The sequence below is a fragment of the Heterobasidion irregulare genome, assembly GCF_000320585.1.
Source record: "Heterobasidion irregulare TC 32-1 unplaced genomic scaffold scaffold_12, whole genome shotgun sequence".
Taxonomy (NCBI): Eukaryota; Fungi; Basidiomycota; class Agaricomycetes; order Russulales; family Bondarzewiaceae; genus Heterobasidion; species Heterobasidion irregulare.
The window spans coordinates 1,229,366-1,249,407 of NW_009258208.1; the positions used below are offsets into that span (position 1 = coordinate 1,229,366).

The 20,042-nt window shown below is 63.0% G+C and overlaps 7 protein-coding genes across 7 annotated transcripts; 2 read left to right on the forward strand and 5 right to left on the reverse strand.

The window, feature by feature from the left end:
* Positions 1–1,622: 1,622 nt before the first annotated feature.
* On the reverse strand, positions 1,623–4,474 carry HETIRDRAFT_446793 (uncharacterized protein; the record flags this gene model as incomplete). The annotated part of the gene is made up of 3 exons (XM_009554009.1): positions 1,623–2,886; positions 2,955–3,663; positions 4,094–4,474. The coding sequence occupies 3 exons, from the start codon at positions 4,472–4,474 to the stop codon at positions 1,736–1,738; spliced, it is 2,241 nt and encodes a 746-aa protein (XP_009552304.1). The 3' UTR covers positions 1,623–1,735.
* Positions 4,475–4,592: 118 nt separating this feature from the next.
* On the reverse strand, positions 4,593–5,650 carry HETIRDRAFT_38202 (uncharacterized protein). The gene is made up of 4 exons (XM_009553554.1): positions 5,535–5,650; positions 5,327–5,414; positions 5,099–5,158; positions 4,593–4,988 (listed from the first exon to the last, which is right to left on the reverse strand). Exons 1-4 carry the CDS (start codon positions 5,570–5,572, stop codon positions 4,833–4,835), a joined length of 342 nt encoding a protein of 113 aa, XP_009551849.1. The 5' UTR covers positions 5,573–5,650; the 3' UTR covers positions 4,593–4,832.
* On the reverse strand, positions 4,611–4,814 carry HETIRDRAFT_330167 (uncharacterized protein; the record flags this gene model as incomplete). The annotated part of the gene is made up of 1 exon (XM_009554010.1): positions 4,611–4,814. The coding sequence occupies one exon, from the start codon at positions 4,812–4,814 to the stop codon at positions 4,611–4,613; it is 204 nt and encodes a 67-aa protein (XP_009552305.1).
* Positions 5,651–6,518: 868 nt separating the features above from the next.
* On the forward strand, positions 6,519–9,432 carry HETIRDRAFT_236094 (uncharacterized protein; the record flags this gene model as incomplete). The annotated part of the gene is made up of 7 exons (XM_009554011.1): positions 6,519–6,865; positions 6,923–7,417; positions 7,495–8,158; positions 8,229–8,587; positions 8,689–9,108; positions 9,173–9,245; positions 9,328–9,432. Coding segments are annotated over 7 exons (2,463 nt in total), but the record flags the coding sequence as incomplete, so codon positions are not given.
* A 1,867-nt stretch (positions 9,433–11,299) lies between these two features.
* Positions 11,300–15,834, reverse strand: HETIRDRAFT_329585 (uncharacterized protein; the record flags this gene model as incomplete). The annotated part of the gene is made up of 5 exons (XM_009554012.1): positions 11,300–11,378; positions 14,876–14,946; positions 15,022–15,356; positions 15,418–15,533; positions 15,677–15,834. Coding segments are annotated over 5 exons (759 nt in total), but the record flags the coding sequence as incomplete, so codon positions are not given.
* A 1,939-nt stretch (positions 15,835–17,773) lies between these two features.
* On the forward strand, positions 17,774–18,269 carry HETIRDRAFT_422678 (uncharacterized protein; the record flags this gene model as incomplete). The annotated part of the gene is made up of 2 exons (XM_009554013.1): positions 17,774–18,097; positions 18,150–18,269. 2 exons carry the CDS (start codon positions 17,774–17,776, stop codon positions 18,267–18,269), a joined length of 444 nt encoding a protein of 147 aa, XP_009552308.1.
* Positions 18,270–18,378: 109 nt separating this feature from the next.
* Positions 18,379–20,012, reverse strand: HETIRDRAFT_66473 (uncharacterized protein). Its single transcript, XM_009553597.1, has 2 exons — positions 18,742–20,012; positions 18,379–18,683 (listed from the first exon to the last, which is right to left on the reverse strand). The coding sequence occupies exon 1, from the start codon at positions 19,995–19,997 to the stop codon at positions 19,236–19,238; it is 762 nt and encodes a 253-aa protein (XP_009551892.1). The 5' UTR covers positions 19,998–20,012; the 3' UTR covers positions 18,379–18,683; positions 18,742–19,235.
* Between the last annotated feature and the right edge of the window lie 30 nt (positions 20,013–20,042).

The following is a 20,042-nucleotide window of genomic DNA, read 5'->3' on the forward strand; positions in this document are numbered from 1 at the left end:
CCGAATCTGGAGGCATTATAAGATAGCCAGCTTTCGGATTTGATTGAGCAGAAGCTGCGTGGCCGGTCTTCCTGCGCAGATGAAAAGATCGACAGTACCGCCATGCGGAATTGCTACGGGCACCAATTCCGAGTCACCAGGCAGCGCCTCTTCTCGGTGCTTAGAACCGTCTCGCAGAGGCACGACATTCAATAAGACGGCATCGATCCTCTCACGCACGAGCCTCTGGCGTCTGCGCGAAGATCTCACGAAGCTAGGCTCGGAGCCCTCTCTGTACAGCATTCCGGGATCTGACTGGCATTGCAATCATTTTGCACCGGAACGGCCGCTTCGTTGCGGAGTCAGGTGGCCGTGGAGATGGCCCTGTGGATCATGGGGGAGGCAGCATCGCCTAGCATCGCTAATGGTTCACGTCACTCAGCCGATCGCTGAATTCCGAGCAGAACATGCACGGCGTGCAAAAATAGACTCCGTCAGCGCATTGTACGATCTCTGAATCTGCGAGAACTCGCATTGTATGGGATGCAGCAGGCTGACTCTGTGGTCCCGCACTAATTGAAGCCAACGACGACGACGCATCGTTGAAGTTGAGCACGAGTCGCGATATCATCGTGAGGGATACACCGTCGCTGGCAGTGTAGTATGCCAACGAATCTAGGTTGACAGACGTGCTATCCCAGACAACCTCTCGCCCCACCCGCTGGTAGATCCTGCCCGCCCGCAGGCCCTAATAGAAAACCCCATAACCCAATCCGGTTGCGAATTAACATCCGATTCCGCGAATCCGTCATTCTTCATGCCTGTCGGGCGCAGTGCACACCGACGTCAACTAAGAAGTGGCACGTCAGGCCAGGTCGCCATATACCAGCATATACTACGATCTACACGGTACGCACATCCAAACCGCCATCACGGTATCCGACGCGCCCTGGCTCCTGCACATATCCGGTGAGCCTACACGCGTTCCAAAAATACCGTCCATACGTACCGACGCTATCCCAAGCAATCAAGCGTACTATAGTCCTACGGCGCTCGAACGTCGAGCGATATTCAAGCGTCGCAGCGGCATCAGGACTCAGCACCTCCGACGTGACGCGATGAGTCGATGACTAGCTGGATATTCCGCCCAGGATGGCCTACTGCACGGCGCATGCTGCATGCTGCAGCGTTGGCAATAGCTCAAGGCCTGGGGTTTTGCGTTGAGGCTAGCTAAATATCCTCAATAGACTGTGAATCATTCGTGACGAAACGGCGGGGTACGTCAGGGTAGGTCCTGGTGGGTCTCTCCAAGGTTGGATCGAGCGAGGAACGCCGGTCAAACCGGGCCGCGGGACCCGCTCGTGGCCAAGTCTCACGCCCACGCCCACACGGACCCACATACTCGTAGTGCCGCACGTTCGCAGCCTCCATTCCAGCAGAAAGAAAAGGAAAGTTCGAACAAAAAAAAAAACCCTGTCCTATCCACAGTCAGTAAGCGACCATCTATATAATACACAAGAAAACGCACGAGGCGCGGAGGGAGGACCGACGAGGACAACAGAGATAACAGAGGTGAGGATACGCGGTACGTACGTTACAACATAACAGCCCGGGCGACGCGCGTGCGGCCAAGACAAGCGAACGAAAGGAAATCGACAGCGACGACAGGACGCGAACGCGAAGTGGAAACAGACAGCGGGCAGGCCGACCGACAGTAAAAAAAAAGAGAGACCGACGCGCGCGCACGAACACACGCTCACGGCCACGCGCACACGACCGGATAGCTACACCGCTCTGCCGGCGGCTCGACGCACACCACCTCTTCCACCCGCCTCCGCATCCACTCCACCACGTCCGGCCCCACCGCCGCACACTCGTACATCTCCAGCCGCCGCAGCCGCGCCACCGCGCCCCCTCCGCCTCCACCACCACCATTAGCACCATTAGCACCACCATTGGCACCGCCGCCGTCCGCTGCCGACCCGAGCGCGCCCTCGTCGGGGTTCCGACCCTCCACCATCTGCACGAGCTTTGCCACCGCGTCCGAGTGCGCAGGGCACGCCTTGAGCGCCAGGTGCTCCAAAAACGGACACGCCCACCCCCCCGCCGCTCCCCCATCCGCTCCCACTCCTCCACCCGCGCCTCCTCCTCCGCCACCGCCACCGGCGCCCGGCGCGCCCTCGTCGTCCGGCACCCCGAGCGCGCTCAGCAGCGGATCGAGCGGCGCGCTGCCGACGTGCAGCGCGCGCAAGTGGCTCAGCTCGCCAAGGAACGCCCACGAGCTCACGACGCTCGCGTTGCCGTAGAAATACGCCGTGCCGGCGCCGCCCAACGTGCCGAACCCGCCTCCTCCTCCGCCCCCGCCCCCGCCGAGCCCGCCGGCGCCGCCGTACGCGATCGAGAGCGCGCGCAGCGGCGGGTGCTGCGAGCGCGCGAGGAGGCCGGAGATGCAGTCCTCGAGCGGCTCGCGCGCGTCGATGTCGAGCGCGAGGCGCTCCAGCGCGGGCGCCGCGAGCGCGTCGACGAGCGCGGCCATGAGGTAGTGCCCGCCGACGCTGAGCGCGGTGAGCGCACGGAGCGGCGTCGGCGCGAGCGGGAGCACGGGCGCGGCGAGGCCTGGGAAGTGGAGCGTGAGGTCCTCCAGGAGCGGGTTGTGCGCGACGATGTGGAGTACGCGGTCGAGCGGCGTTGTTTGTGTCGGGAGCGCGCGGAGGTGCAGGCGCCGGAGGTTGGAGCGGAGGAGCATGGGCGAGGTCCATTTGAAGGGGGTGTATTGGAGCGTGAGGGCCTGCAGTGCGGGGAGCGCGGGCTGCACCTGCGGGTTTGCGCTCGGGAGCCACTGCCAGTCGCCGTAGAAGATCGGCTCCGCGCACGAGACCTCAAACTCTTTCAGCAGCGGCGCGTTCCCTGCACACACGCACGATATCAGCCAAACACGGACGCAGACGCCCCGAAAATGCGGGACGGAGACGCACCCATGATGCTCTTGAGCGCGGCCGCAGACTGGAACTGCCGATCGAAGCGGAACACGAAGCGCTCCCACCGCGCCATCTGCTCAACGAGATAGAACATCGCGATGTGTCCCCAATGTGTACTCGCGCGCGCCAGCTGCGCCTGAGCAGCCGCCGCCGCCTGTGCCGCTGCCTGTGCCGCCACCTGCGCGGAGCTCGCAGCCGACGTCGACGCAAATGCAGACGGCGGGACGGACGCAGACGGCGGGGGAAGCAGCCCGACCTCGTGCGCGGGGTGCGGGGCAGCGGAGACCGACACGGCCGCCGGCAGCGGGCCCCACAGGTCAAACGCGCCCGTGGTGCCGTTAGCGGGCGGTGGCGGTGGCGGCGGCGCGGGGAGGAAGATCGGTGTGCCCGGGCCGCCGCCTTGGATGATCTGGATGGACGCGGCCGTGTTCGGGGGCGCGAGCGACGCGACGAGCTGCGCGGCAGCTGCGGCGGTGGCGGCCGCGATGCCGCCGCCGCCGCCGAAGAGGGAGGTCGTGGTGCCGGGGAAAGTCCATGGGGAGCCGGCGCGAATGCGCGGGCGCGCGAGGGCGCCGTTGGCGAGGGCGCTGGTGGCGGGGGAGACTTGGAGGAAGATCTCGATGTCGAGCGGGACGCGGGGGCCGGCGCGTTCGAGCCAGAGGCGGATGGTGTCGGCGGAGGCGGTGGGAGAGGTGACGAGGCGGATCTAGGGCGGGGGACGTCAGCGTCAGCGTGGGTGTCTGCGCGGGGTCACGTTTGGGGATGCCCCTGTTCGAGAAGGGTGGGTATTTAAAGATGGAAGGTGGGTGGCTCGGAGCTATTGTAGGGCTGGCGGTGCACCCGAGTATGAAGAGACGTGGGAGAGAGGCTGCCCAGACGGGGTGATATAGAGTCTGGCGCCGTCCGATGTTCCGAACACGCTGCAGGGGCTATGCTACTCGACGAGAGTGCGAGTGTCTTTGGAAATGCTCAAAAAACCCCTCAAGTATGCCCACGAAAAGAGAATTCCTGGACGCCTGTGAGATGCCAGTGTCGCAATACAACTTTCTATCGTCACTGCAAATCGCAAAAGACAAGGCGTGCCTGCAGCCGAGGACGGCGAGAGGGAAAGAGCCTGCGCGGGAGCGTCGACGCACCTTCGACCAAATAACGGGCATCGAGAGTGCAAGGCGTCTCCAGGTGGTGCATACGGCTGCGAGGACCCAGCCGCAGCAGGGGTACTCCTCCCAGTTCATGAGGAACACCTGGCGCAGGAGCTCCTGGGGAAGGCGGCGCACGGGGGCGACGTACGCACGGGCGTGGGCGGCGCGGAGCTCGAGAGCGGCGCGCTGGGCGTCGAGGTCGACGATGGAGGCGCGAGCGACGGCGACGAGGCGGGCGAGGTCGGACTCGGCGGCGGAGACCTTGGCGGTGAGTATGGCGAGGGCTGCGTGCGTGGCTGCGAGGTCGGCACGTGCGGAGGCGAGGGTGGAGGCTGTGGGGGGCTCGGGGAGCGGGAGGGGCGGCGGGTCGGGCATGGCTGTCGTCGTCGTCGTAGTCGTCGTCGAGGTCGACGTCGTGGTCGTCGTGCGAAGACAGAGGCCACTTGAGTACGTAAGCAACTCGCAGATGTCTGTCAGCGCTTGAAGGCCAACTCGACTCGCAGAATATATATTAGACGCAGTCGTGGAAATACAATACAATCGGCGAGAGGCTCCGCAAAAACACACTGCACACAGCTCGGCGCTCGCCCCAGAGACACAGCTGCCGCCGCCGTGCGCGAATCCTATAGCTTGGGCGCTCTCTACTATCGTATATCGACGCTCGACAGCCCGCGCCCGCGCCCTCCCGCAGTGCAGAAACGAGTCGAAAGCACATGCGGCGGCAGCGGCGGCGCTACTTCTTCCCTGCTTCGATCGCGTCCCCGTTCTTGCACGCGATGATCTTGATCTTCGGCGCGCTGACCATCTCGTTGGACTCCATCTTGAAAGACGCGTCCTTGACGATGAACGTCCACACGTCGTCGCACAGCCGGTACGTGTGCAGGTGGCCCTGCGCGCGTGCGGACAGAGCGGTGGACGGGCAAGGGACAGAGGAGACACAAGAAGGGTTGGAAAAGGAAACGGGTGAGCGGCGCGCGGGAGACGCGGGGCGGACGGTACCTTGAGCGTCGTCTTCGTCTTGACCTGCTTCACCATCGTGTCCGCGAGCGATTTATCAAACTGCGGGGCGATTGGCGATGAGGCGGACGGAGGGAGCGTGGAAGTCAATCAGCGTCGTTCGTTCGCCCGCCCGCCCGTCTGATTACCGCAGCAGAGCGCAGAGGCTACCACGGCACCAACGAGGATGCCGTGCCGATCGAGCACCCCGAAGTACTCAGTATTACTCACCTGCTGCAACACCTTCATGGCCAGCTGAGGCGTGATCGCGCCGCTCGTGATGAGCTCGTCGAGGGAATCCGTCAGGGCCATTCCGATCCTGCAGTACGACGCGACGACGAGGCAAGTGAGAAGTGATTCGAGAAGCGTGGATCGCAGGACACATCGGGAGAGCAAGGCGGGGTGTGTGTGCCTGGAAGAGAGAGAGAGAGAGACGCACGAGGAGCCACGATAGAACTCGTAGTAGGCGGTCGCCATGATGCCTCGTGGACTTGCTGCTGCTGCACAGTGCTCGGTTGTGTGCGAGTTGGATGCTGTTGGTTGCGAGGAGAGTCGGTGTAGGAGGGCAGGCTGAAGCCGTCGGAGGCGTGACTCACGGCTCCCTCACCGTGACCCGCCGTGACTCGCACACGCAGCTGACTCATCGACCGACTTATTTCAGCCCTGCGCTCACTCCAAACCCGCTCACTCTCCTCCTCCTCCTCCCCTTTCCATGGCCTCTGCTCTCCAGCCCCAATCTGCACCCCAGACAGACGTATTAGTGCCATTGTCCCAACAACTCCCACAAAACTCGACCGCAAACCGCTTGCCGGATCCCAACAGACGCAGCCGGCCTGCTGCTACCGGCGATTCATGGCGGGATAGTGACGCCCCTCGCAGTGCCGGCGATGCTGGCGTAGGTGCAGACACACTCCAACAGCGGCACCACACTCGCAGAAATAACAATATCAGGCCGAGAGACAGAGGCGACTCCAACAGACAGCCTCCGAGCACCCCCGCACCCTCTGCCGTTGGCGACGGTGCCCCGCCCGCGCGCGTCCCCTCTGCCGGACAACTGAACAGACCGATACGCCCGCGTGCAGGCCGGTCTCAGCGCCCCCCACCCGCGTCCGCGTCTCCCGGGACAGACACGGCCTCCACTGCGCTCTCGTCCAGTGCCGATGGCCCCCAGCCCCCCGCGCCCCGCACGAACAAACGCCGCGCAAAATTCAACGCCGGGCTCACCCTACCCGCGTCCTCCGCAGAGCCCCCAGCCTCAGACGCAGATCCCTCCGCCGTCGCCCCCCGGCGCGACCGCGTGCCCCACGCCCACGACCCCGATCACGCGCACGCGCACAACCGCACCCTCAACCCCAACGCCCATGCCAACCGCGCGCGCAAGCCAAATAACGCCGGTAAGAGGCCCGCTAGACCCGAGCCGGACGACCTCACGTCCAACCTCACCCGCGCGCTGTGCACCCCGCCCTACCCCGACTGCCCCATCTGCTTCAACGCGATCGTCCCCGCCCAGCCGACCTGGTCCTGCTCTCCTGCCTTCGTCCCGCACGACCCTGACGCCGCGCCCCCCGCCGGCCACGAGCACGAGCACGAGCAGGAGCGCGTGCAGTGCTGCTGGACGACCTTCCACCTCAAGTGCGTCCGCTCGTGGGCTGCGAAGAGCGTCAAGGACATCGAGGATGCCTGGCGTGCGCGCGGCGAGAGCGGCAGGAAGGGTGACTGGCGCTGCCCCGGATGCCAGTTCAAGCGCGAGACTGTCCCGCATTGCTACTGGTGCGCCCGGTCCCTTCTCTGAACCTGCTCACGATAGCCCTGACCCGCGTCCGGCAGGTGCTTCTGCGGCTCCACCCAGGACCCAAAGCCCCCGCGCCTCTCGACGCCTCACTCCTGCGCGAGCCCCTGCTCGCGCCCGCGCGCGTGCGGGCACCCCTGCGCACTCGCGTGCCATCCGGGCCCGTGCCCGCCCTGCCAGGTGACGACGCAGCGCCCGTGCCATTGCGGCAAGCAGACGGTCTCCTTCCGGTGCTCACACACGTCCCCGTCCCTGTCTTCGACCGCCGACGCCGCGCGAGCGGACCTCTCCTGCGGCCGCGCGTGCGAAAAGCGGCTCGCCTGCGGGAACCACGTCTGTGCAGAGCCGTGCCATCCCGGCGCATGTCCGCCGTGCGCAGTGACCGAGGCGGCGCGGTGCTGGTGTGGGAAGGTGGAGAAGAGGCTTGCGTGCGGGGAGGGAGAGAAGAAGGCGTGCGCGGTGGTGCGCGGAGACGGCGAGGAGGAGGAGGAGCAGTGGGTCGGGTCTTTTGATTGCGGCAATTCATGCGATCGGTACGTTCTTCCTCCAGCCCGAATCCTCGTCGTATCCGGGTGGGGACGGCTTTAATCGACGAAACTGTGTTGTCTAGACCCTTCGCCTGCGCCGTTCATCAGTGCACCCAGCCCTGCCATCCCCCCTCCCGCATCCCTCCCCCCTGCCCCCTCTCCCCAGCCCTCACAACCCACTGCCCCTGCGGTAAACACCCCCTCCACCCCACCTCTGCGCCCTTCTTCCCCCCCTCTCTCCCCGCAGCCCGCCTCCTCCGCGCAGCCTGCACCGACCCCGTCCCGACCTGCACATCCCTCTGCCTCAAGCCCCTCGCGGGCTGCACACACGCGTGCGCCGCGCGCTGCCACCCCGGCCCGTGCCCCCCGTGCTCCATCCCGCTCGTGCGCCCGTGCAGGTGCGGCGCGACGACGCGCAATGTCCCGTGCAGCGCCGTCGGCAGCACCGCGCCCGCACCAGAGATCCTGTGCGACAGGCCCTGCGGCGCGCTGCGCATGTGCGGGCGCCACCAGTGCACGCGCGTGTGCTGCCCCCTCGCGGCGCTCGCGGGCACGGGCGCCGCCAAGGGCAAGAGCCGCAAGCGCGGCGGCGGCGGGGCGGCGGGGCCGCAGGACATCGTGGACGAGGCGGGCTGGCATGAGTGCGACCTCGTGTGCGGGAAGCCGCTCGCGTGCGGGAACCACCGCTGCGAGGAGCGGGACCACAAGGGCCCGTGCCCGTCCTGTCTGCGGAGCTCGTTCGAAGAGGTGCGTCGCGTGCTTGTCATCTAACTAGACTGGACTGGGCTTCATGGTGAGATGCTTCGCGCATGCATAGATGATCTGCCACTGCGGCCTCACGATCCTCGACCCCCCGATCCCGTGCGGCACGCGCCTGCGCTGCCCGCACCCGTGCGCGCGGCCGCCGCCTGCGTGCGGGCACCCGCGCTCGCCGCACGCGTGCCACGCGGACGACGCGGGCGGGTGCCCGCCGTGCCCGTTCCTGACGACGAAGCTGTGCGCGTGCGGGAAGCGTCGCGTGGACAACGTGCGGTGCGCACAGGCGCGCGAGCGCGTCGGCTGCGGCGGCGCGTGCGGGCGTTTGTTGGGCTGCGGGTTCCATGTGTGCGAGCGGCTGTGCCATGGCGGCGAGTGCGGGCCGTGTGCGCAGGTGTGCGGGAAGCCGCGCAAGCTGTGGTGCGTCTCCCCTCCGTCTTTCCGCCTCGCGGTGTGGACGCTGACTTGACTCGACTTTGCTTTTCTTTTGGTTGTTTGCTTGCCCGCGTGTGTGCGTGTAGCGCGCCCGCGCACCATCCCTGCACGCAGCCGTGCCATGCGCCGTCGACGTGTCAGGAGACCGAGCCGTGCCGCGCGATCGTGACCGTTGCGTGCCCGTGCGGGCGTATCCAGCAGCCCGTGGCGTGCGGGCGCTGCGCTGCAAACGCCGCGGGGCGCGAGGCGAGCCCGCAGCTGCAGCTCCGGTGCACGAACGAATGCGCGGTCGCGAAGCGCAATGCGCGGCTCGCGGAGGCACTTGGGATCGTGCCCGAGGCGAAGGATCGCGCGGGCGCCGGCGGGAGTGGGGGTGGAGGGAGTGGTGGGGGGAGCGGTGGTGGGATTGGGGAGCGGCAGATTGTGTATGGCGAGGAGTTGGTCGCGTTTGCGCGCGTTGGTGCCAATGGGAAGTTTGTGGCGCTGGTCGAGAAGACGCTCGCGGAGTGCGTCGCTTTTCGTTTTTGAATCGGTGTCGTGGTTTCGCGAGGCTGACGTTTCGCGGTTCAGGTTCGTCGCGGCGGATAAGAAAGTCCAGGTTCTCCCGCGCATGCCTCCTGACCGCAGGAAATTCGTCCGTGACGTGCGTCTCTCCCTCTCTTCTCCCCTCTCTACCCCCACCTTATGCACTTTCTGACCCTCTCGTCCACGCCTGCCGCACACAGCTCGCAGCCGTCTATCGTATGGACACGCAGATGGTCGACCAAGAACCCAACCGCAGCGTGCAGCTCATCCGCCGCCTTGACACGCGCCTCCCAAGCCCCCTCCTCTCCACCACCACCCTCGGCAAGCTCGCCGACCTCCGCACGCCCGCCACCCAGCGCCCGGCCCCGCAGCCCCGCGCGCCCAGTACGTCTGGCGGCGCGGCGAGCCGCGGGTGGACGGCTGTCGTCGCGCGCCCCGCTCATTCAGCGTCTGTGACCCCGAGCCGCTCGACGACGCCGTGGGCCCTGGCCGCTGCTGCTGCTGCCGAGGGCGTGGACGCCGCGGCGCGCAGCAGTCACACGTCGCCCGCGCCGCCATCGCAAGACAAGGCTGATAAGGCTGGGCCTCCGCCCGCGCCTGCTCCGCTCGCTGGGCGCGGGGGGGCTGGCGTGGTCGACGGCGGGAGCGAGAGCGTGGCGGGGAAAGAGGTGGACGCGAACGTGCCGGAAAGCTGGGAGGATGACGACGATTGAGCGTGTGTAGTGTGAGGGACCTTTTTCGGCTCCATATATATCACGATAGAAGGGTCTCGCACCTATGTTTTTCAAGTGTAGAAGTACAGATGCTCCGCAGCGCATATGCGTGCCGTGCAGAACTACAGTATCGATGTCGAACGCACTACTGAACGATGAGACTTGCTTGATCTGAAACCTCGCCGCCCCGTAAATTCAGCGCTGATGCTAGTCAACATGGAAAGAGTCAGAATAGTTCATACATTCACGACAGATGGTGGGACAAGCCACCTCTACTACTAAAGCTACAGCATAAACTCGGGCGTGGAGATAATCGTGGCAACAACAGGGAGGGGACAAACAACAGACGGATAACCCAATAACCTGACCTTATAAATTCTTCTCTCAGATCCCAGCAACCCGCCGACGACGCGCAACCTTCCCTTCCTTTTCCTGTTGTGTTCTCTCTCTTCCTCCTTCCTTCGACCCTGCCTTGCCGTCAGGATGCCACCTTCCCAGCCACGATCTTCCGCGGCTCGAGCCGCAGCCGATGCCGCGTCCGCTCCTGCTTCTTCCTGATCCGCGCCTTGCAGCGCTCGCACAATGCTCCACCTGCAGCTTCGAGTATCTTCCTGCGGCAGCTTTCGCTCGCGCACGCGCGCAGCTGCGTCCGGGCACGTCGCCATCGTTAGCATCTCGCGTGTGCTGCCCTGCGCGAAAGGTCGCTTACCGTCGTCCGAGTCCGGTCTTTATGCACCACTCCGCCGACGGCGTCGGCTGTCGGCGAAAGGTCGTTTTTCTTAGACGCACCATGCACACTAACCGCCGTGTTGTGCACGTGGCCTTCGACCGTAGCTGGAGCCACACCTCGCGCCGCGGCGTCCTGAGCCAGCCCACGAGGCGCGGGCGTCGAGCTTCCAGATGCCTGCCCCCGCTTTCTCTTCGCAGGCTTCGGCGGCTGCACCGACGCCGACGCCGTCAATCCAACGCGCGCGGCGAACAAGAGGAGGAAAAGGCACGCACCTGTCCGGTCGGGTCGTACATGTTCATGTCCGTGTTCATGTTCACGAACGGCGCGCTCGCCGCGTACGGCTGCCACTGCGCCGTCCCCGCGCCCGCGCCCGATCCCGCGCCCGACTCTGACATTGACGCGGGGGGCGCGCCTGGGTACATGTACGGCCGCGTAAACGGTGAGCTCGTGAACGCCGACGGCTGATATGCTGGGTACGCCGGGGGCGGGGGCGCGAACGGGCTGTACGCCGCGTACGCGGGCGAGAGCCCCACGGGCGCGAAGTACGACGGCTGGCCGACGCCGTACGGTACGCTGTACGGCGGCGGCATGTAGTACGGCACTTGGAACTGCGGCTGCATGTGCGGGGCGCCGGCAGGCGTGGTGTCCGTGTACGCGAGCGGGCGCTGGGGCTGGGTGTATGCCTGTGCCGGTGTCGGTGCCGGTGTCGGCACCGGTGCTGGTGCCGGTGCTGGCGCCGGTGCTGATGCCGGTGCCGGTGCTGATGCCGGTGCCGGTGCTGATGCCGGTGCCGGTGCCGGTGCCGGTGCTGGTGTCGGTGCTGATGGTGTGGTTGTCGTGGTGGAGGAGACCGCGCTGGGGCGGTTCGCTGCGGGGATGGGAGTAGGAGTGGCCGCGTACGATGCTGGGGCAGACACATCTTTCGATGGCACGACACTGCGCGTCGCTGCACTCACCAACGGCGCCGTCACCGTATCCACATACAGCTTCGCGTACTTGAGGGCCTTTGGCGGGCGCCCAAACGGCCCGCACTGCAGCTTCTTCGGTGGCTCCTCCCTGTCCGTTGCGCGCCCGTCGGTCTGCGCGTCGTTAGAGGCAGCAGCAGTGACAGCCTCCGGCGGTGCCGCACCCGCGTTCGTGGGCGATGTCCCGGCGACAGAGATGACTGGACCTTCGCGAGGCGAGGCGAGGGAAGACTGGGTGCTCAGCTGCTGTGCGATGGGAGGCGGCAAGAGTGGGTCCATGAATATGGCGTCCGCCGCGGACTGAATCGAGAGCGTCGACGACGACGATAATGACGACGATGATGGCGATGACGACGACGACGACAAGGCAGACGTCAGCTCGCCAGGCACTGCCGGAGCCATAACACCCACGCCCACAGACCCCTCCTCAGTATCCTCCCCCGCCCGCCGTTGATCTTCACTTGCCCGCCCGCGCCCGCTCACACTCTCCATCACGAAAGTCATCATCCCCTGCTGCTGCTGCGCACGCGCGCCGCCCTCCGCGTCATACAGCTTCTTCTCCCTGTCGCGGTCCGCCTTGCGCTTGCGCGCGACGCGGTCCTTCTCCCTGTGGGTCTCGCACATCTTCCAGGGCACGGTCGGGTCGAGAAGGTTGTGGCACCACTTGATGCAGCAGACGTGGTTCGTGCGCCGCATGCCTCGCGCGGGAGGCGGGATGCCCGAGGGCGACGCGTGCGCGGAAGACCCTTCGGCCTGTCAAAAGCGCAGAGATGGTCAGAAATCAGTCTGCTGCGACGCAAACGGGCGCTCCCTACCTCGTCCGGTGTGTGTTTCCGCTCGCGATCGAAATCCAGCGGCTCGTGCGTGTACAGCGGCTCCACCGCTCTCCTCTTCTTGCCTACACTCTCGCCTTCTCCCTCCTCTTCGTCCTCTCCCTCCTCTTCACCCTCACCCTCACGTTCTCCTTCTCCGCCAGCGTCTCCCTCGTTCATGAGCGGGACCGCCTTGACCTCCTTATCGCGCACGCGCTTCAGCTTGCTGTGGTGCCTGTTCTGCAGGCGGTGCTGCACGCACCGTCGGAACTCGTAGTGGCCGGGCAGGATCGCATGGCAGTGCGACACGGTGCACATGCGCACGGGCAGCTGCGACGTGGGCGAGTACTCAGCAGGATCCGGCGGAGGTAGGCCGTGCAGGACGTTGCTCTCCCAGGCCCGCTGCTCGCACGCAGGGAGCTCGTCAAGCGGCTGCAGTGAGCGTTCGAGAGTGAGCGCCCGAAAGGAAGGAAGAAGAAACGAGATGAAAAAAAAAGGAAAGAAAGGGGGAGGAGACAGCACGTACATCGAGTCCAGCGTCTGCGCGCCTCTGATCCTCGATCTTCCTGGCATGCGCGAGCTCGGCGAGCGCCGCGTCGCGCTCCTTTTTCCACTTGGATCGCTTGGTGGTGCCGTACCCGCGGTAGCGGCTGCGGCACGGGACGCACATCTTGTAAAAGTAGTCGCCGCCGATGATGGCCTTGCAGCCCTTAATGGAGCAATAGCGGGGCGGGATGGCCTCGAGAGCGAGCGGGGACTGCGCGGCGGTGGACCCGTCGCTTTCTTTCGTAGGGCCGCGAATGTCGGTGAGGGTGCCCGTGAGGGAGGTCGCGGACGGGTGGAGGGGCGGGAGGGTGAGCGCGCCTGCGAGCTCGGAGGCGGAGCTGAAGAGACGAGGGTCGATCTCCGGGGACCACACGTGGGTCTCGAATGGCTGGTGGGGCAGCTGCGATCGCGAAGAGGCGGCGGGCTATTTCGAGCACGGTGATCAGCACAAAGCGAGCTTGGACAGATTTGGAGGCGGAGTCAGGGGAGATTTGAGAATCGGTGCCTAATATCATGCCTGGTGGGCCAATTGGTAATGGGCAACCCCATCGAGGGACGCGACTGGTTTTACCAGACCCAGCCGGCCCAAATTCCAGACTATGTGCACTGTGGCTGCGACAGCGTTTCTTTTTTTACTAGCCTTCACTGCGAGTGGGCGTGGGGGCTGTGCGAGGGCCTCGATACGGGCGTCTCACCGAGAGTTCCGGTATGTTCTTACAGGACGAACGAACAGACCAGCATAGATGCTCACCTCTGGCGTGGAAGAGGGCGGGGTCAACGGCGGGGGTGCGAGGTCCGAAACGGGGGCAGAGGCTGTGGGTGGGAGAGAGGGTGTTGGACGGCGGTGCAGACAAAGAAAGGAGCGGATAAGGGGATCGCACGCACGGATAGGCTGCGCGGCGCCGACTGCGGCCTTCTCCTGCTTCCGCTTCGCGCGCTTCGTGTTCGCATAGATGCGATGTCTGCCGCGACAGGCGTCGCACATCTTGAGGGCGTATGCATCTGGGAGGAGCTTGCTGCAGCCCTTGACGGAGCAGCGGCGGACGACGTTGGGGACGGCGGCGAGGGGGGCGAGGGGGTCGTGCTGGGTGGACTGGTAGTAGACGTGCTCTGGATAGTAGCTCATCGCTCGGCTGTAGCCCGTCGGAGGCAACGGAGGAGTTTGGACACACCGCGGACTTTCAATTTCTGGCGTTGAGTCGTTCACTCTCCGCTTTCGGTCACCCGCCTGCCAGACTCCAAGCTGCCACGTCTCGCCACAACGTCAAGCGGCATACACATTCGGACCCACAGTGCGCGCTATGTACAGCATCGCCTACCACACGCGTAGAAAAGTGTCCTCGTATGTGCCGCCTCCGTCCTTCGTTGCCTGGGACCTGCTGTCCAGCGGCGAGCGCCTAGGGGCCGCGTATGTATCGACCCAGAGCCGCAGGTGTGTGCACAATATTCCCAGGTGCACCTACCATCATCGGCCTACGACGGTAAATTAATTAGCATTCAATTGTCGGCGGAAAACAAGGCAAGTCGTACTGAATCCCCATTCCCGGCGCACAGAGTTGCGATGCAGCGCGCTAGGCGGCCGCGACAGGCGAAGTCCCGAGGAAATAACCGACTGTGGCCGCGGGCTCGTCGACAGCGGCGGGACCGTGTACAGATCGGCGTCGGTGAGAGAACACGACGAGTACGGCGAGTGGAACGTCCGGTACGGATTCGGCGCGGACCCGACGGCGGTCGCGAGCTCGCTCTCTATCACAGACCGCTCGGAGGGGCTGTCGGAATTGCGCTTCAGGTCCAACGAAACCGCGCGAAACTCGGCCTTCCCGTGAGAACGCGACGAGCGGGCGGAGCGCGATGCAGGCGGCTTCGCGTCGCCAGCGCTCCCGAGGTCGCCCTCGCCCCCCGGCCGCGAGATGAAGCTGAGGTTGTCTGACTTGTACTTCGGGCTGAACGCCACGGGCAGCTCGTGCGTCTGCTGCGTTAACGTCCGCTGCGTCTCCCGCTCCCACGCCTGGCCGCGGAACACCCGATACACGATCAACAGCGGCGAGATCACCTGCGGACGCACACGCATGCTTTTTAGCATCGCCGTCCCGATGAGATGCCCTCGTTGGGCCGCCGAAAAACACACCTGCACCTGCCCCAGCACCGGCAGAAACACGTCCTGCAGCGGGCTCCCTACGCCCACGAAGCATATGTACACCAGCGCCGTCGCCGTCTCGAGCGACGCCGACTCGACTAGCATTGCGACCACCGACGTGTACGACCGCAGCCCGCGCCCGCCTGCCGTCTCCGAAAGCAGCTTCCTGACCTCGCGCCGGATGTAGAGCAGCCGCGCGATGATCAGGAAGGTCAGGATCACGTTCAGCGAGAGCGAGATTGTCCGGTACGCGATTGCAAAGTCCGCGATCTCGTGCTCGGCGGCCTGCGAGCGCGTCAGGTTGTAGAGAGACAGCGAGCCTGTGACTGCGGGACGCGTCGTGAGCGACCTCTCTTTTTCTCATCATCTCTGGAAAGGAGGACTGACCGACTGTGGCCACGAACATTATAGAGGGCAGTATGACGACCGCGAGCTTGTGGTTGAATATGACATACGAGCGATACATCTGTCCCGACAAAACCAATAATGAGCCCCCAGCGCTCCTTGCGACCGAAACCCAAACACTCACGATGACGAGGTCCGCGGTCCACGTCAGCACGACATACCTATAATAAACGATGCTCCTGAGTCCTCCAGCCTCCGCTTTCGCACCGCCGCGCGGACACGAATACTGTGCGGTACTCACAATACGTTCAGCACCATGTTCTTCGCGTCCGCACCGTGCTGCGAGATCCACGCGTCCGGCCCGCCCGGGTACGCGCGGTGGTCGACGAGCGCGGTGACCGTCCACCAGATCTGGAAGCCGAGGCACGCCGTCGCGAGCGTGAACGGCCACAGCGTCATCGCGAGCCACCGCCCGATGCGCGCGCTCGACAGGCTCGGCATCGACAGCCAGAACAGCGCGAACACGACTCCTGTTCGCGCACTCAGTCAGCACGGCGCACGACTCACGACTCACGACGGACGCGGGCGCGGGGAGAGCAAACAACAACCGACGACGCACCGTATGCCACGCCCGCGAAGAGGGTGCCGAGGAGGTTGATCGTTTCGAGGGATACGTCGTTGGTAGTATTTGTGAGCTGCTGAGAATCTCCCGTACTGGACATGATCGGAAGAGTGTCCTTTCCCCACCCGCACACCATCGCCTTTTACCCCCAAAATACGGCTACAGGTACTCTCTGTCCTACGAAAGCACAGGACCCTCCTCTCGTTAACCCACACGCGCGTGTCCTGCGCAATGCAGGTGTGCCAGAGGGAATATGTGCAGCCGCATGGGTCGATGAAAAGCCGTACAAATCACAGGCACACATACAGGGACAGGTGTACTAGGACTAAGCATATAGGCATAGGTTGACCTGAGCCGCGAGCGGGGTCCATGAGATCCGCATCCGGACGCCCAAGGATCCATAGACGCCCGAGACGCGACAAAGGCAGGCTGTGACTCGCTGCAATCCGTTATATAGCATCCTCGAGTACGTTCCCGAGTCAGGTCTGTACCCGTCAGGCAGAGCAGAGCGAACCCTTTCCTCTGCCCAGAAATGGCCGACAAAACCCAGCTGCCTCCGGTTTCGAGATTCGCTCCCCAGGATCCATCGGCCCAAGCCAGCGGGTGTGGCTTGATCGGTGGCTGTGTGTCGCGAATGTAGGCTACCTGTCAACGCCCATACTTACTCCTGCGCTGAAAATGCAGATATCTCATCGGAGATAGAAGACGAACAGAGGGAGGGGCCGCTATGGAGACCACGAGCAGCGTCGTTATACGGTATTCGGGTCAAAGTCTGCCTAGGCGAACGTCTTCAACTCGCAGGTCAGGCAATGAACCAAGGCAGGCAGGCCTTCGGGATCAGTGTGCTCTGGATTTATACGCAACGCGATTGAGGCACTGTAGAAGTGAGCCTGATCTGCGACACACTCTGGCCCTTGGTATAATGATGGTTCCACGAATCAGGGATGGTTCCTGCGGTGATCAGGCCTGCAAATCCGGAGCATCGGATGGGTTTTCGATTCTGCAAGTGTTTCAGAGTACACCAGTTGCCCGGGCATCTGTCGAGACGCAATCGCGATGATGGTGGCTCGATTGACTCCACGACGTAAGTAGATTTCCACACAGCATCCACATTGATCAAAAATACAGCTCTGTCGAGGCCAGATACGAATATCCAGAGAGAATGGAGAATGGCCGACGCCGCCGCCTTTGGGCGCCTGCTGCTCCTGCACGTAATCATGTGTCACCTAGTCGAGTCTCCGTGCTCGTTGTCCTAACAGTGATCGCAATCCAGGTTTCCTTCGAGACTTTCCGAGCGAGATTCCCCAGTTGTGAGTTCACTCGATGATGGCGGCAAAGGACATGACATGGCGAAGTTTCGAATGTTCTGGCACATGATCATATCGATGAAGGCTTTGACATCCTCGTGCGAAGTCGATGAGCGTCCTGCTTTGCAATCAGATGCGTCGCTTGTCCCCGACCTGACTGAGGCGTTGCGACACGGATCGTGGCCATACCGCCAGCAACATCACGAAACTCTAGGTACAAACCAGGAGCCGTTCGTCTTAGAAATTATGATCTCATTGTTCGTATAGCTAATTTTCTGTCTTCTCTAAATCAGATGGTAGAGTCGATAGTGCCATCTCTCAAGAACGACAGTATTCCTGCATGGCTGCCTTCTCCTGAGAACATAGTACTCTAATGCTTGAAACACGGTTGGGAGGCCCCTCGAACATCACAATACACCAGGCTGATGGCTCCGATGCTGCTGTCGTCAAGTGAGGGCACGGAGTGGGAATGAGTGAGGCTCGCACTCAGGACTTTCTCGCGAAACAGGTAAACGAGGGCAACAACAGCGACGTGCGAGTTCCAATCGTTTATCTTGCATTCTATCACAACAATGTCGGCTACATTGCGATGCAGCACGTCGGGGATCGAGATTGTACTAGAGACGACTTCCCCAAAATTGCCTTAGCCGTCAAACATCTCCAACAGATCCCCAGTCCCACATCGGCACCGGGGCCGATTAATGGAGGACCTATCATGCACCGTATGTTCTCGGGTTGCATATCCTCCGTGACATACAGCTCGGTCGACCTCCTTGAGGAGCATATCAATGCTGTGAGTAGTGCTCTTCACTCTTCACGTCAAGTGTTCACATGAATTACCTTAGTTTCTCGCTTACAGAAGACATAGACGGACGGTCAATTTATCGGAGAAGGCCGGCATACCGCTTTCGCTCTGCATAGGTGACCTTCATTGGGGAAACTTTCGCATAGGCTCGGCGGGCTAATCTTTTCCGTCGACCATGCGAGGACCAACTTCCTTCCCCTTGCTTTTCGCCATCTCACTCCCTCATACGGCGACGAACTAGCAATGCTGCTACAAGGAGCCTTTGAACTACACCGAAGCATGGCAACTGTGGGCCATGAAACTCGCATGTATAGAGTTTGATAGGCTAAGCAACGACAGCAGCACAGGTAAGTTACTCGTCTACTTTGTTCTCGTCTTCACACTTATGAAATGAACAGCTCTTCCTGATTCTCTGTGTGCTTTGAAGGGTGATCATTGGTCCCTTTACGACTAGAATAATTTCACTCTAGCTTCCCAAGTCCCCGTTTTATCACCTGAAGCTTGAATCGCCACAACTAATTATAAGATCATCTGAAATCCTCGGACCCTCCGACTGCGTCATCGAATGCCGTGCCTAGTAAATAGTTGACGATTCTGCCGCGCCGTATGAGACGATGCAGCAAGTTTCTTACCTCCTCTGAGGTGTCGCCCACGATGCACCCTCTCTCCAGACTTCACCCTGGTGACCCTAGTGGCGCGGCGGGGGCGCTCACGCCTCCTCCCTCCCACTTCACTTGAGAGTATGTAGCCTTTGTAGAGGAATCATGTCGGTCATGAATACTGTTATACAGTTCACAAGATCATAAAAATAACAAGGCGAAGAACCGACCCTTGCAGCTATTGGAGACGTGAAGCATTTTGTGTGTAGCCATTCACCGTCTCGATGACGAAGCCCACGCAGCTCGTCAGACCTTCAGAGATTTGATCAGAGTTTCTAGTCTGCTAGTCTCTGCTGAATAGGCAAATTGGGCTATATAGAGAGAAATCGCCCATGATTGATGTATAGCATGCGTGGAGGCTAATGATACAATAATACATGTCTGCTACAATGAACTGAATATAACATACTGATCAGCCTCTTCATGAACAAGGAATCAAACTGACCTGCGGCTTACTGCAAATTGTGTCATTCATCCCAATGCATCGCGGACGGAACCCAGTATGAACGCCCCATTCCATCTGGACCATCCTGATCATCCACCCAACAAGTCCCATCTCGAAGAAGCATGTTTCTCAACGTCGCCTTGGCACGCTCCGGTGTCCATCCCTGCGTCAAGACCAAGAGATCCTCATCTACCCGCCCACCGTGCTCCTGCGCGAGCGCGAGGACGACCATCTGAGCCTCATCGAGCTCCTTGACTACACTCCGCACCATCTTCCTCCCGTCCCCGAAGTCGATCACCTCGTATCCCGCGCCGAGCGGCTGCAACGACTTGATGCTGCGCACGACGTCCTCCTCAGAGACCGCGCCGCCGTCGACGCCGCGCAGCCTACTTACGAGGCGGACGAGCTCACCCATCTCGATGATGCCGCCGTTGCGCTCGCGCGTGCTGACGCACACGTCGACGATCTGCACACCGAGCTCGCTCTGCCAGTCGCCGAGCCCAAGTGCCTCCTCCCACCAGCCGCCGCGCCGCGGGCCCGCGAGGGGGTCGACGCCGATCGTCGCGCACATCTGCTGGAACGCATGGCGGAAGCGGGGGTCGCGCTGGATGTCCGCGCGGCGGTGCGTGGCGAAGTGGGTGAGCGCGGCGCGGAACTGGGCGAGCTGGGTGTGGAGGTTGTCGAGCTGGGATTGGGAGAGGGTGGTGGAGAGCGCGGCGAAGGACCGCTGGGACTGCTGCTGACGGTCGAAGGCAGCAAGGCCGACACCGCCTAGTCGATGCATCCTCACTGTTTGAACTGGTGATTGTGACGGCGAGCGTCAGGCTGG

What these genes read in the sequence shown, in the direction of transcription:
- HETIRDRAFT_38202 (XM_009553554.1), bottom strand. Translation starts at nt 5,572, where the DNA reads ATGGCGACCGCCTACTACGAGTTCTATCGTGGCTCCTC. An exon ending in CCATGAAGGTGTTGCAGCAG is followed by an intron (nt 5,159 to 5,326) that starts GTGAGTAATACT and finishes ATCGCCCCGCAG; the next exon opens with TTTGATAAATCGCTCGCGGA. An exon ending in AGACGAAGACGACGCTCAAG is followed by an intron (nt 4,989 to 5,098) that starts GTACCGTCCGCC and finishes GCACGCGCGCAG; the next exon opens with GGCCACCTGCACACGTACCG.
- HETIRDRAFT_66473 (XM_009553597.1), bottom strand. Translation starts at nt 19,997, where the DNA reads ATGCATCGACTAGGCGGTGTCGGCCTTGCTGCCTTCGACCGTCAGCAG.